General features: G+C 36.9%; 1 protein-coding gene across 1 annotated transcript; it reads left to right on the forward strand.

Annotated features, from left to right (window-relative positions):
• The first annotated feature begins 2,392 nt into the window (after window positions 1–2,392).
• Window positions 2,393–10,592, forward strand: LOC129272960 (neuropeptide Y receptor type 2-like). The gene has a single exon (XM_064107690.1). It carries the CDS (start codon window positions 4,591–4,593, stop codon window positions 5,821–5,823), a length of 1,233 nt encoding a protein of 410 aa, XP_063963760.1. The 5' UTR covers window positions 2,393–4,590; the 3' UTR covers window positions 5,824–10,592.
• Window positions 10,593–12,279: the final 1,687 nt, after the last annotated feature.

Here is a 12,279-nt window from a genome sequence, read left to right on the forward strand (position 1 = left end):
TACTGCTACTACTATACTGTTAACTACTACCACTACTTCTACTTCTACTACTACTACTACTACTACTACTACTACTACTACTACTACTACTACTACTACTACTACTACTACTACTACTACTACTACTACTTCTACTACTACTATACTGTAAACTACTATTACTACTATTATACTGTAAACTACTATTACTACTATTACTACTAATATACTACTTATACTACTACTACTACCACCACTACTACTATACTACAACTACTACTACTACTACTTCTACTACTACTACTACTACTACTACTACTACTACTACTACTACTACTACTACTACTACTACTACTACTACTGCTACTACTACTACTACTACTACTACTACTGCTGCTGCTGCTGCTGCTACTACTACTGTCACTACTACTACTACTAGTATTAGTCTACCACGACTCCCACCACCACAACAAAAATCATGACAATACTATCATTATCATTCATTACCATTAATATCAATACCTGGATTGTAATTTCCTTAAAAAAGCAAATAAATGCATGAAGGATTGACAAATGGGTCAATAAAAATCTAAATCATTGAATAGTTACATAAACGTAACAAACTGAATAAATTGATGAATGGGGTATTATTAAATTCATTAAAGTCTTCATCGAATTTCAAGCCTATGAATATTCAGGCCTATGAATATTCATTCAACTGCATCAGGTTAGTTGCACTTGCAGTGGCACCACCGGGTTGGGGGGGGGGGGGGCAGAACTAGGATCGTTGCTTCTTCCACTTGCTTCTCACCAGAATTTGTGTAAACTGAAACAAAATTATTTAAGTAAATACTATCATAAGCATCCTACTCAAGTTGCAAGGTGCTCCAAAGCAGCATTTTTCATTCTTCAAATTTTGAAAATTTCTTATCCAGTCACTGTTAGTTTCCAACAGTATCAGTCACTATTAACACAAATCTTTCAGGTCATTGTATAAAATCCAATATTTCACTCGCGCGTCGGCCTTCGCGCTCGCAGTGGCTGCTGATTGAGAAAACAAAAGGACATGATCTGTCCAATAGGACAACATGGAGCTTAAAAATCCAGTGTTCAAGTCAATATGCACAAATTATCCTACTCGTAATTCGAGTTTAAATTATTTGTTGTATACCTCAGTCACATTTGCTCTACGGCGGCCGTACGGCGAGACGTTTTATTCATATTAATTTTATTCAAACCACCTATATGTGGCTATTGCCCAAAAACAGGCTGTTTTCAATTCGCCGTGAGGTATTGGCGAGATATGCATCCTGCATATTCATAATAATTAAAAAAAAATGCTGAAGATTAGAAAATGTTCGCACGCGCTACACGCGTTAAGTTAGATACCCATCCTGTTCGTGGTTTAAAAAAGTGCTTACAGCGTCTGACTCTCATCTGAGGATATCAAAAAAAAATCGGTTGGCGTTTCGCGCCCCACATTATTTTTTGGGTGAGATATCCTCTTCACAAGTTACTGTAATAAGTTAAGCCCTTTTCAAATCAGTAGACGTAGGGGTTTATATATATATATATATATATATATATATATATATATATATATATATATATATATATATATATATATATATATATATATATATATAATAATATAGGGTATTTATATTGCGCACATATCCACCTTGTTAGGTGCTCAAGGCGCTCCTATATTACCCGGCTAAGCTAGGCGTTCATAGCGCACACAGAATATATATATATACTGTATATATATATATATATATATATATATATATATATATATATATATATATATACAGTATATATATATATATGTATGTGAATATAAATATATATACACTTTATATAATTAACTTGCGCTTCGCACTTGAATTTGCAAAATAAGCAGAAAATTTCGTGTCCGCCTTTGCTCCTCAACATGCCCCCCCCCCCCCCCCCATTTTCCTCCTTAGTTTAAAAATCCTGCGGCGGCAAGTGGTTGGTTATTGTCGACGGGAATAGGTCAAGGAAACGACTACTTTAATTGATATTTCTACATCTGTTGACTCACAATCTTGTTTTGTTCAGGATTATCAGATTTGAATTGAGGTTCTCGAGTCATTAATCACCTGTAAACACCTACCCAATATAAGCCTGCCGACTTCACCGCACGAAGTGTCCATCACATGTATATTTTGATACAAAGCTTAAGGACGCAGAACTCTAAATTTATCCCCTGCGCTCTAAACGCACTGCTAGTGTGTGGGCGTGGCCATGGTTTGTTGTTAACGAATGGGATCGCTCTTTTGTGGTCACGCGGTTTGAGGATACGTGCATCAGCTGTTATCCCTACACATTCGAGTAAATACGGAGACCGGGTAGCAATTCAACAACACACATACACACCCCCGCACACTCGGCGTTTTCTTCGTCTAAAGTGGATGTAGACTGATTTTACCGAGCGCTCCGTTGCCTGGGGTGGGCATTTGGCGACGGGTAGCTCCAAACATTAGTTTTCCAGTGCCAAGGAGGACGATATAAGGAATCACAATCAGAGGGTACAATCATTACATTGTTGAATTTTCAACAGATACGCATCAAGAAATTCGTCTCAGATTGACTGGAGTTAAAAACGTTTTCATTTTGAGTAAATTCATGTAGTACGTATTTCTTCCTTCGAGAAATCGGCATTAAAGCTAGCTGATCCTTTAAAGAACCGTGTGACCCTTTTCATCATCTCGGCGTCTCAAAGACATTTAATTAAATAAGGAATCTTTGGTTCGCAACCAGTAACAAATGATAAAGATAACATACTAAAACTACTTCAATAAAGTTATCTTTTTTTGGAGGAGCTGTGCATTTAAGATCACCGATTAACTGCATATGACATTTATCGCCCGCTAAATACAGACCGGAGACGAGTCTGTGTTAATCTGTTTCAACCTAGATGGCTGGAAGTAAATGAACATTGACTCGCGGGATACACACAGCATCTGTGCAGATTTTTATTAGCAGTTTGGAGATGCCAGTACCAATAGCCATTTGATCATTGATTAAAAAGACAGTTTAAGCTACCATCGGCTGATGCGTATGTTGCTGTAACTGCTGCTAAAACATTTCGAATGAACCAGGAACTGAAAACAATTATCCACGGCCCTTCAGAAATGTTGTCGTCTGTATTAAGAAAGAGGGGGAAACACTACTTTTAATTGACTTCATGATAGGAGGAAAGAAAGCTTCTCCGAGTGTCGATTTCCTTTTCAACAATACATTAACCGACTAGTGTCACGCTGCTTGTTCACACCAAGACGAAGCAGACACCACGGGGCCCCAGTCGGTCAGAACTCTTAAGCGTGCTCATGAATTTCGGAATGATATTAAATTCACATCACGTGTGCTAAAAGAAAACACTTATGAAAATACGGCTTTCTGAGCGATCCATTTTGACGTTCATGACCTTAAGAAATGAAAAGTCTGCGTTTATCATGTCTGTGTGCTACGCCATGGGTATATGCTTATTTGTAATATTCTAAGCAAGACTGAACTTGCTGAAAATCAGATCCCATTACCTTTACATGTGACTGACAAGGGAAGCTGGGAAACATCTTCAGACATCGAATCAATCGTAATCGGTAGCGAAGGAAGTTTAAAAACACTTCTCCCCCAGTTTGTTCTCGACTCCCTTAAACTTGACACTTACCCGTCTTGAACTTTGTGCATTCCATTACCGGAGTGAAGTAGAACGTGTCTTGAGACCTACCTGCCAACACCTTAATCTGACACTTCAATCGAAATTAACAGGCAAGCACCGGTAAAAGCGGTCAATCCATGCACCAGAGACTGTCATTTGTGTCACATCCGAAATGGACTCCTTTCCGTAAGCACAAATGATTCTCCGCCATATCTTGTTATCTAGAGCAATTTCGCAAATCGATCAGCGGAGACTTTCTCGATATAAGCACGGGTTAGCTGTACTACCTTGAACAAAACATAATCGCCGAATGATCTCGACCGATGAGAAGTGACTGATTTGGACAACATCCCGGACATTGCATAGACATCTCACTCGGACATCTGAAGATACTAGCACGACTAATATTACATAGGAATAGATCGTTACAGAGAAAACAACGCAACTTCAATACTTTATGCTATTTACCATTTACCCAGTTTAAAAATATCATTTTATGATATCATTTTGTAAGGAGTGTTTTCGTCTCCTCTAAATATATCAAATAAGATTTTTAATTCTTGAACATGATTTCCCCCTTTCCAACAAGAAAAGCTGAAAACTAAGACTGGCATATTTTTATTTTTCAATTCACTTGATTTCACAGTTTGGCATTTCTCCTTGATCATGTTGATGTACTTCGCATAGAATGGCACACACATTTTTTCTCCTCGAGCTGCAGTGAGCACGGACACAGGAAATTAAACGACACGTTTGCTTTGAAATTGTTAATCACTTTCAAATCGCAGATGCATCAATCAAGGATAGGGTAGAGCAGTTACTCCAGTCTTGGCGAAGACTTTTGACGAGCGCTATTTGTAGACATACACATGCATTGAAGCTGTATGCAAACCGTGATATAGCTGGGGTGATAGCATATCAGAATGGATGAGGTAAAGTTCACCCCTCCTACGGACTACGAATCCTCATCGGAAGCTCTTAATTTGTTTGATGTCGGTTTCTCCAATGCATCTGAAAACGACACGCTTCCACTCCCTATCCCCTGTCATCTACCAGAAGCCCCAATCGCAGTTAAGGGCTTCATTGGTCTCCTAACCACCATTATCGTCATCCTTGGAGTTTTTGGAAATGTCCTCGTTTGTCTGGTGGTCATTCGGCGTCCAAAGATGCGAACTGTCATCAATATCTTTATTTGCAATCTCGCCATCTCGGACTTGATATACGCCGTCTTGGGATTTCCCATGAACATCACGGCGTACTTAAGCTTCGTATGGGTACTTCCTAGTTTTTTGTGCAAAGTTTCAGTTTATGTCCCAGCTGTTATGAGTTTCGTGTCGACACTTACTTTATCCGCCATCGCTGTTGACCGCTTCTGTCTCGTGGTCTATCCACTTCTCAAGCCTATCAACAAGACAAGATGTTACATAGCTCTGGCTATTATCTGGTTGATGAGCACAAGTCTTACTCTACCTATTCCAATCTTTACCGACATTGCCGATCTGAGTATCTACTTCGGGCAAAAATTTGTACTATGTCAAGAAACGTGGCCATGGGCCATTCGCCATGACCGAAAGCGGTACAGCACTGCTATGTTTCTTATCCAGTTCTTTTATCCTCTGCTTCTGGTATCAATTGCTCATACGTGTATATCTATAAAGCTGAGTAGAAATGTGCGACCGGGAATGCGTGGCCGGGACAGTGAGGTTAGGGAAAATCATCGTCGGCAACGAATGAATCGCATGTTATCGGCAGTGGTCATTGTTTTCGTGGTTTGCTGGTCGCCGCTAAACATTTTTCTTCTCTTGCATGAATTTAAAGTATCTATACCATGCTTATGGATGATGATCTCTCAATTGATCGCAGGAAGCAGCATAATCATGAACCCCATCCTTTACGCCTGGTTGAATGATAATTTCCGGAAGGAATTCCATCGTCTGTTGCCTTTCCTCACTTGTTTAGAGGACCTTATGCCTGCTGTATCCAACAAGAGTACAACAGGAGCAGTGTCCGGGTCTAACATCAATGGGAACCTCAAGCGTAAGGAACGACCCACCGGAGCAACCTACCTCCAACCCACAGCGGCTGAGAGTACCGCTTCAGGAGCTACTCCTATTCTCAACACCCGCAAACTTGCTGTAGAGGATACAACCATGTAATGCCGCCATTGCTTCTGTTTGTTTTGCTAGGAAAGGACTAGCCATAGGAACATGATTGAACGACTTTTGTGGACGACTCTTCACGAGGGAAAATGTCGAACGTTTCATTGATACAGTGTTGATCTTTGTCACTGAAGTGACGATGTCTCTTAAACGTATTTCTTCCTCAAGCGGTGCATGAATTCACGATGCAGCTGTGTCCTTCGCACCACCTAGCATAGGACCTGGAAAATGGATACAATACCAAACTTAAACATACTGATATGTTCTTGTACGTTGAGCATGAGGAAAATATGTCAATCTGACTTAATGGGCATGAGACACTTCGTGGAAATTAAAATTAGCAACTGTTAACTTGGAAATGTCGACAATCGTCAATGACAACGGATAATTATACTCTTCTTTGTTTAAAATGGCATTGTTAATCGCGTTCAATTTCCGTAGACGAACATCAACGAAAGAAACAAAATTAAGAGTAACTGACCTAAAGCATCTACGTATTGATTCATGACGCGCTTATCCTGCGATAATTTGTTGAACTCAACTGTAATTGTTATCAGACTTATTTCTTTAGATTTTATTTTGTCTTTTAAATTGCTTTCGTTTCTTCGTTTTTTATTTCCAAAGAGACCCATATTGCCTTTAAGGAACTCGTCGCAGTGGAAAGGGATGTGTTATGTATGCTAAGTTTCTCCGATTCATCAACTTAATCAACTGCCAATTTCAACCATTTTACATATTTCGCTATTGACTTAAATGCCCTGTATTTTGTATACAAACTATGAAATAATGTTTACTTCTATGAACATGTACGTCGCCAACGTGGTAAGTTAAACGACTTCACTAAATGTCCTGTACAATTCTTGCCAATGAGTATATTTGTTTGCAGTGGGTAGAAAAAAATACCTCAAATAATCCTAAACCAATAATTTGCTAAATGAAGCTTTATGCTATCCCTTCATTGTCGCTTTTTCAGCCAATTATCTTGAATCGCCTTTAAATTTAATTTTGCACTCGAGTCTTACATTCAGCATTTTACGGATATACGTAGACATTATATAGGTACGACAAAGTAAAAATTTGTTCAAAGGTGAACAAAATAGATAGGCCTAGTGAGAACCAACAACGAACATCGTTTTATAACTATAAGTATTATTCGCACTGTGTCTTACTCATGTGTTATTATACAGTGAACTTTGTAATAATTTGTTTCAAAGTCTATTGCATGTATCATTGCTATGACCTATTTGTATCATACGGACATTTTTTTTTATGAAGCAATGATCTCCAATATATTTTACAACCAACACCACGATCTGAAGAATATTTTAGGGGCACAATTACTACGTTTTCCAGAATTGTAGATTGGGTTGATTAGATAATTGGGAAACTGGTAAAAAAAAGTAAATTTAAAATTATAGCTACTTTTAATGCATCCAGTCTACATTTCACATTTTCTTCATGGAATTGTTGACTTGAACATCACGGATGCAAGAATTCGTATATGTGTCGAAATTCCTACTTTTCAAATCATGATGGTAGGCAGACATGCTTTTTAGGGCGGTGAAATACAGACGATACGTTGATTTTTGGAGCGTTTTATTATCTTACAACTTTAGAGTAAAGGATCATGTGCAATCTGTGGAAATAGCAGTGTAATCATGCAATTAAAAGTATCTTATTCATTTATTAGTATTATTACTATTTCTAAAGTTTTTATTTTTGTTATTATTAAAGTGACATAAGACTACCGTTTCTAATCTTACAAAATAACACTTAAGTTTTCATCGGTCTTTCAAATACAGTTGGTGATTATTTCGCAAACTATTGGAGTTTGGTAACTTTGACTGTACATTCAGAATTAGCTCAGAACGTCTGTAACATACCATTCTCCTTATTTTTATCAAGGCAATTACATACGTGTAAAGTGATTCCATTCTCGACCTAAAAGAAAGCCTAATCTAATATCAGGGAATCTGACATTTTAATTGTTTCCCTCACCCATGCATGTTTCAGAATGCAGGAGAACATAGGTTGATATACAAAAAAGTATGGGAATAGTGATAATCGCTTTGAAACGTTCCCTGGTTCACAGCAATTCACAGAAATCTTTATTCGATTTTCAGATACATGCAATAAACACCGCTGTTCTGAAAACAGGAAGAATTGTTGATGGTTGGCACGCACGCTAACTGCATCAGACACAGTAAAGAAAAAAAAGGATGAAATCAAGAATGTAGCATTTATCCTTGCTTCATGATGTGTATTTGTTTTTATTATATGCTTGAAGAAACTTGAAACCAAAATACAAATTGTATGACTATCTTCTAATTATGTTTTGGGGTATCTTTATTCATAAAGAAATGTAAAGAGGAATATGATATGCAATCATTAATGGAGATTAATTTTAACGCTGGATGTGAACGATTTGCGAAGGTTATGAATGTAGAAGATATACAAAGTTCATCATTTTAGGCTACCAAAGGTTTCAAAACGTGCGAAGACTCTCGGGAGCATCACCAATTGTTCCATCTTAGTTCGATAAAATTCAGAACGAAATTTTGCTCTTAATTTCTTCGAATGGTTTTCCAATAATAAAAGAACGTTTCCGAACCTCTGTTGGAGCTCGGTGATTTTCCGAGTTATTTTTTCTTCGATATTTGCATCCTTTGCAAAACGTTCGTATGCTCGTGGGGACTAGGCTTTACCTGCATATTTTAGCTGCAGTGGGTGTGAACCACCTGCGAATTGCATATTTTTGTTTAAACGACAACTTTCAGCCACGTATGATCATGAACATGGGCGGAAATCTGCCTCCCCAGGTAGGGGGGGACCAGGGGCTGGAAAATTCGACAAGCAAAAAAACAAACAAACAAAAAACAACCTACAATGTAAGGTCAATATAACCCCCCAAAAATTGATGACAAGCACAAAAAAGGGGGTTATCACCCGAAATGTCAGGTTGATTTAACCAAAACAAAATTGACAACCAAAAAAAAAAGAAAAAAAAAGGTATTCACCCAAAATGTAAGGTCAAAATACGTGTATTATTTCAACTGTGAATGATGTATTTTTCTCCATCATAAAAGGCCAAAAATAGTAGGACATTTGATATTGTGTCCCCCCTACTGTTTTTGATAGGGGGGGGGGGACACGTCCCCCCTGTCCCCCTGGAATTTCCGCCCATAATCATGGAAAACTAACGGACTACTATTCAATACATTTCATGAAAGATTATGACAATCAGGTTACACTGTAATCGGTATATGTAAATAAATGAATATATGAAATAAATCAATAAGTACTCACTTTTAAAATATGAGTTTAACACAATGCTTTTCTCATAATTTCACAGCGTTTACCGCATTTAATTTAGAATTGGTTATTTACACAAACTCAGATAGTTTATAATGTTGTTGCTTTAGTCAGGTCCACGGACCGCGGTCACATACAAACCCTCTAAATTGGGTGAATGAAATAGCACTTGGTTTACTCCAAATATAATTGTCTATCTAAAGTGCGTGATATTTAAATCATTCCAGCGGAAAAGGAAATATATACACATACATGTATATCAAGATACGTGGTTGCCGACAAAATTGTAGAAAGCTTTTTTTTTTAATGAAATGATTAATAACATGTTGAATTTCAAAAGAGAATATTTGTGCTAATTGATTTATCTCAATAATCAATTACGGTACAAAAATGTTCGAAATCGTTTCAGAACTAATTATGACGGCTTGGAAATAATAATAGAAGCTGACTTCATAGACAACCAAAGAACAATAAACAACGATTGAGGCTCCTCTCGTTTGTAAATCTAAACATTTCATGGCGAGACGCTGTGGTTTCATTTCTTGTAACAGGTACCGAAATCGATTTATTTAATCTGCAGTCAGTCATCTTGTACACGATGAAAATACTGTTCTGCGTTTGCCTGAAATTTATATTGCCTTTAGAAAGCTTGCCCTGGGTAATTCCAATATGTCACAGTACACGATGACCCTACCAATTACTTTAACTATTTTGTTACTCTTTATGGCTTTTATTTATTAATATTAACCAGTCATTATCACATACACATGTAGATTAGTTCATAAAAAAAAAATTATATTTCAACTTGAGCATATTAAAACACGAATTTGATATCCTTAATGGTTATTGTATTACACTAAATTTGATATCCTTAATGGTTATTGTATTACACTAAATTTTAGTAGACTGTGTCATTTTTAATTGAAACTATAAAAAACTGTAATGTCCCAGTATCAATCTCCACTTGGCATGGTTATTGAAGCGGGCATGCATATACAACGTCGGTTATATTTATGCACCAACGTGAGCGGAGAGAATATTGGTAAGCTATGAACGTTCCTCTCAGTGCGTAATTTAGTTGCGATTATGTTATTATGCATAATTGGTATGCCATACAGATAACATGTATAATCGTTTATTTATTATGGTATTTCAACGATACACCGAGGATAATCACTTTTCAAAATGATTAAAATTTGTTGTGAATACTATTTTTTATACAAAGGAAATATCATCTAAGAATAATTGATCGATTGTCATTATGTGTTATTATATGTTTTAATTGGTATTTTGTATTGTGGTCAATGTAAATACTGAGAATATGATATTCGTTTATGTTCAGTTTCTTGGTATTCGAACAGAAGTTCGCTGTTGCATAGACGCTTCGGTTATCGTCTTAAACTATTATAAATAACATGCATGTATCTATTAAAAGAAATAAAGAGCGGGAGAAATAGTGTTCGAATTGTCATTTCAAATCATTGTCTGGAATTACTTGTGTAAATTAAGATCAAAATAAATATACTTGTAAAGGGTATGTGGAGAAAATACAAGTAAAAATACAATGTTATAATACAATTTAGTTTAAAAAAATTCCCTTCCAGAATAATGAACCTTTTCCTAGGTTTAAGGTGATGCATTTAATCATTGGACACACCTTAGAGGGCGCTCTCCTCGCTTAAATGAATAAAAAGGTATAGAAATTGCGTCCCGGTGTGACAGAGGTCTGCATCTTTCACAATTATACAAATAATCATGTTTAAAATGTGTGAAATTGAAGTATACATCTCAGAGTGTTTAAAGGAATGTTTTTTTTTAAGTTTGGAAACAATTCCGTAAGAAAGATAGTTTACGATTACATGCTATTTTTTTTCTCACAACATACTACATAATTATGAAATTAATTAGGAGTGTCTTATGAAGAGGGGGTGAAGGTTGGCCGAGAGAGAAGGAAATTATATTGAGATTATATTGAAATGGGTAAAGCCCCAGTCACATATAGACCCCGGACCACCCCGGACCATCCCGGATCTGATCCGGGGTGGTCCGGGGAGAGATCCGTGTTGGCGCCTTGGGCATCCTTGGAGGTCCGGGGTGGTCCGTGTTGGTCCTTGAACGTCCGGGAGGCCAACACGGCAGTTTTTGACTGTCAAAAACATCCGGCGTCATCCGTGGACTGCCGGGTTGGCAAAGCCATCCGGGATGGTCCGTGTAGCTGCCGTGTAGGTCCGTGTGGCTGCCGTGTAGGTCCGTGTAGCTGCCGTGTAAGTCCGTGTGGCTGCCTGGAGTATCCTTGGCAGTCCGTGTTCTTTTTTCCCATCAAATATTTACAACGCTATTTACTTTATGAACTTCAGTAGTTGTTAAACAGTTGACACAAACATGCTCAATTTATTTATGATTAAATGGATGATTAAATGATTCAGGATATTTTCTTACGCTTTGGATATTGGCCCCAACCTAATATTTGTAAACTTAGTGCATGTATGAATATTTTTTTTCTCTCTTTTTTTTCTAATATTTACCCCAACTTTGTCTGTTATTATTATTTCACATTTCATTTTTTAAAAATATGTTATATGTATATAATTTATGTAATGTACCTGTTACATCGAAATTGTACATTAAGTGTTATACTACTGCCCTGCATCGACAGTTATGCGTCATGACCTGGGCCTATCTTAATTTTTATTATGTTTTCTATTGACTTTGTAAATTTCTTTCCTTTATTGTGATTTCAATAAAGTGATATCAAATCAAATCGAAATTAAATTTGTCGTTAAAGATTTAAAGTACTTAACAACTACTTTTAAAACAGTAAACTGTGTTGTATAAAAAAAACAGCGTTTTTACTGGTTACGGAAGTTTTGAGTTTTGATATATTTTTAAAAAACAACATAATATAATGTTGCGACAAGGATGAGAAAAAAATAAATAAATAGATAAATAAATAAATAAAAAATTAGATAAATAAATATCAGCTCATTATTATGAACAGATTTTCATTTGCCGTGCTGGTCAATATAGCTGCCGTGTTTGTCCTTGAGCTGACGTGTTGGTCCGTGTAGCTGACGTGTTGGTCCGTGTAGCTGACGTGATGGTCCGTGTTGCTGACGCGTTGGTCCGTGTTGGTCCTTGTAG

Source organism: Lytechinus pictus, chromosome 12 (assembly GCF_037042905.1).
Source record: "Lytechinus pictus isolate F3 Inbred chromosome 12, Lp3.0, whole genome shotgun sequence".
NCBI lineage: Eukaryota > Metazoa > Echinodermata > Echinoidea > Temnopleuroida > Toxopneustidae > Lytechinus > Lytechinus pictus.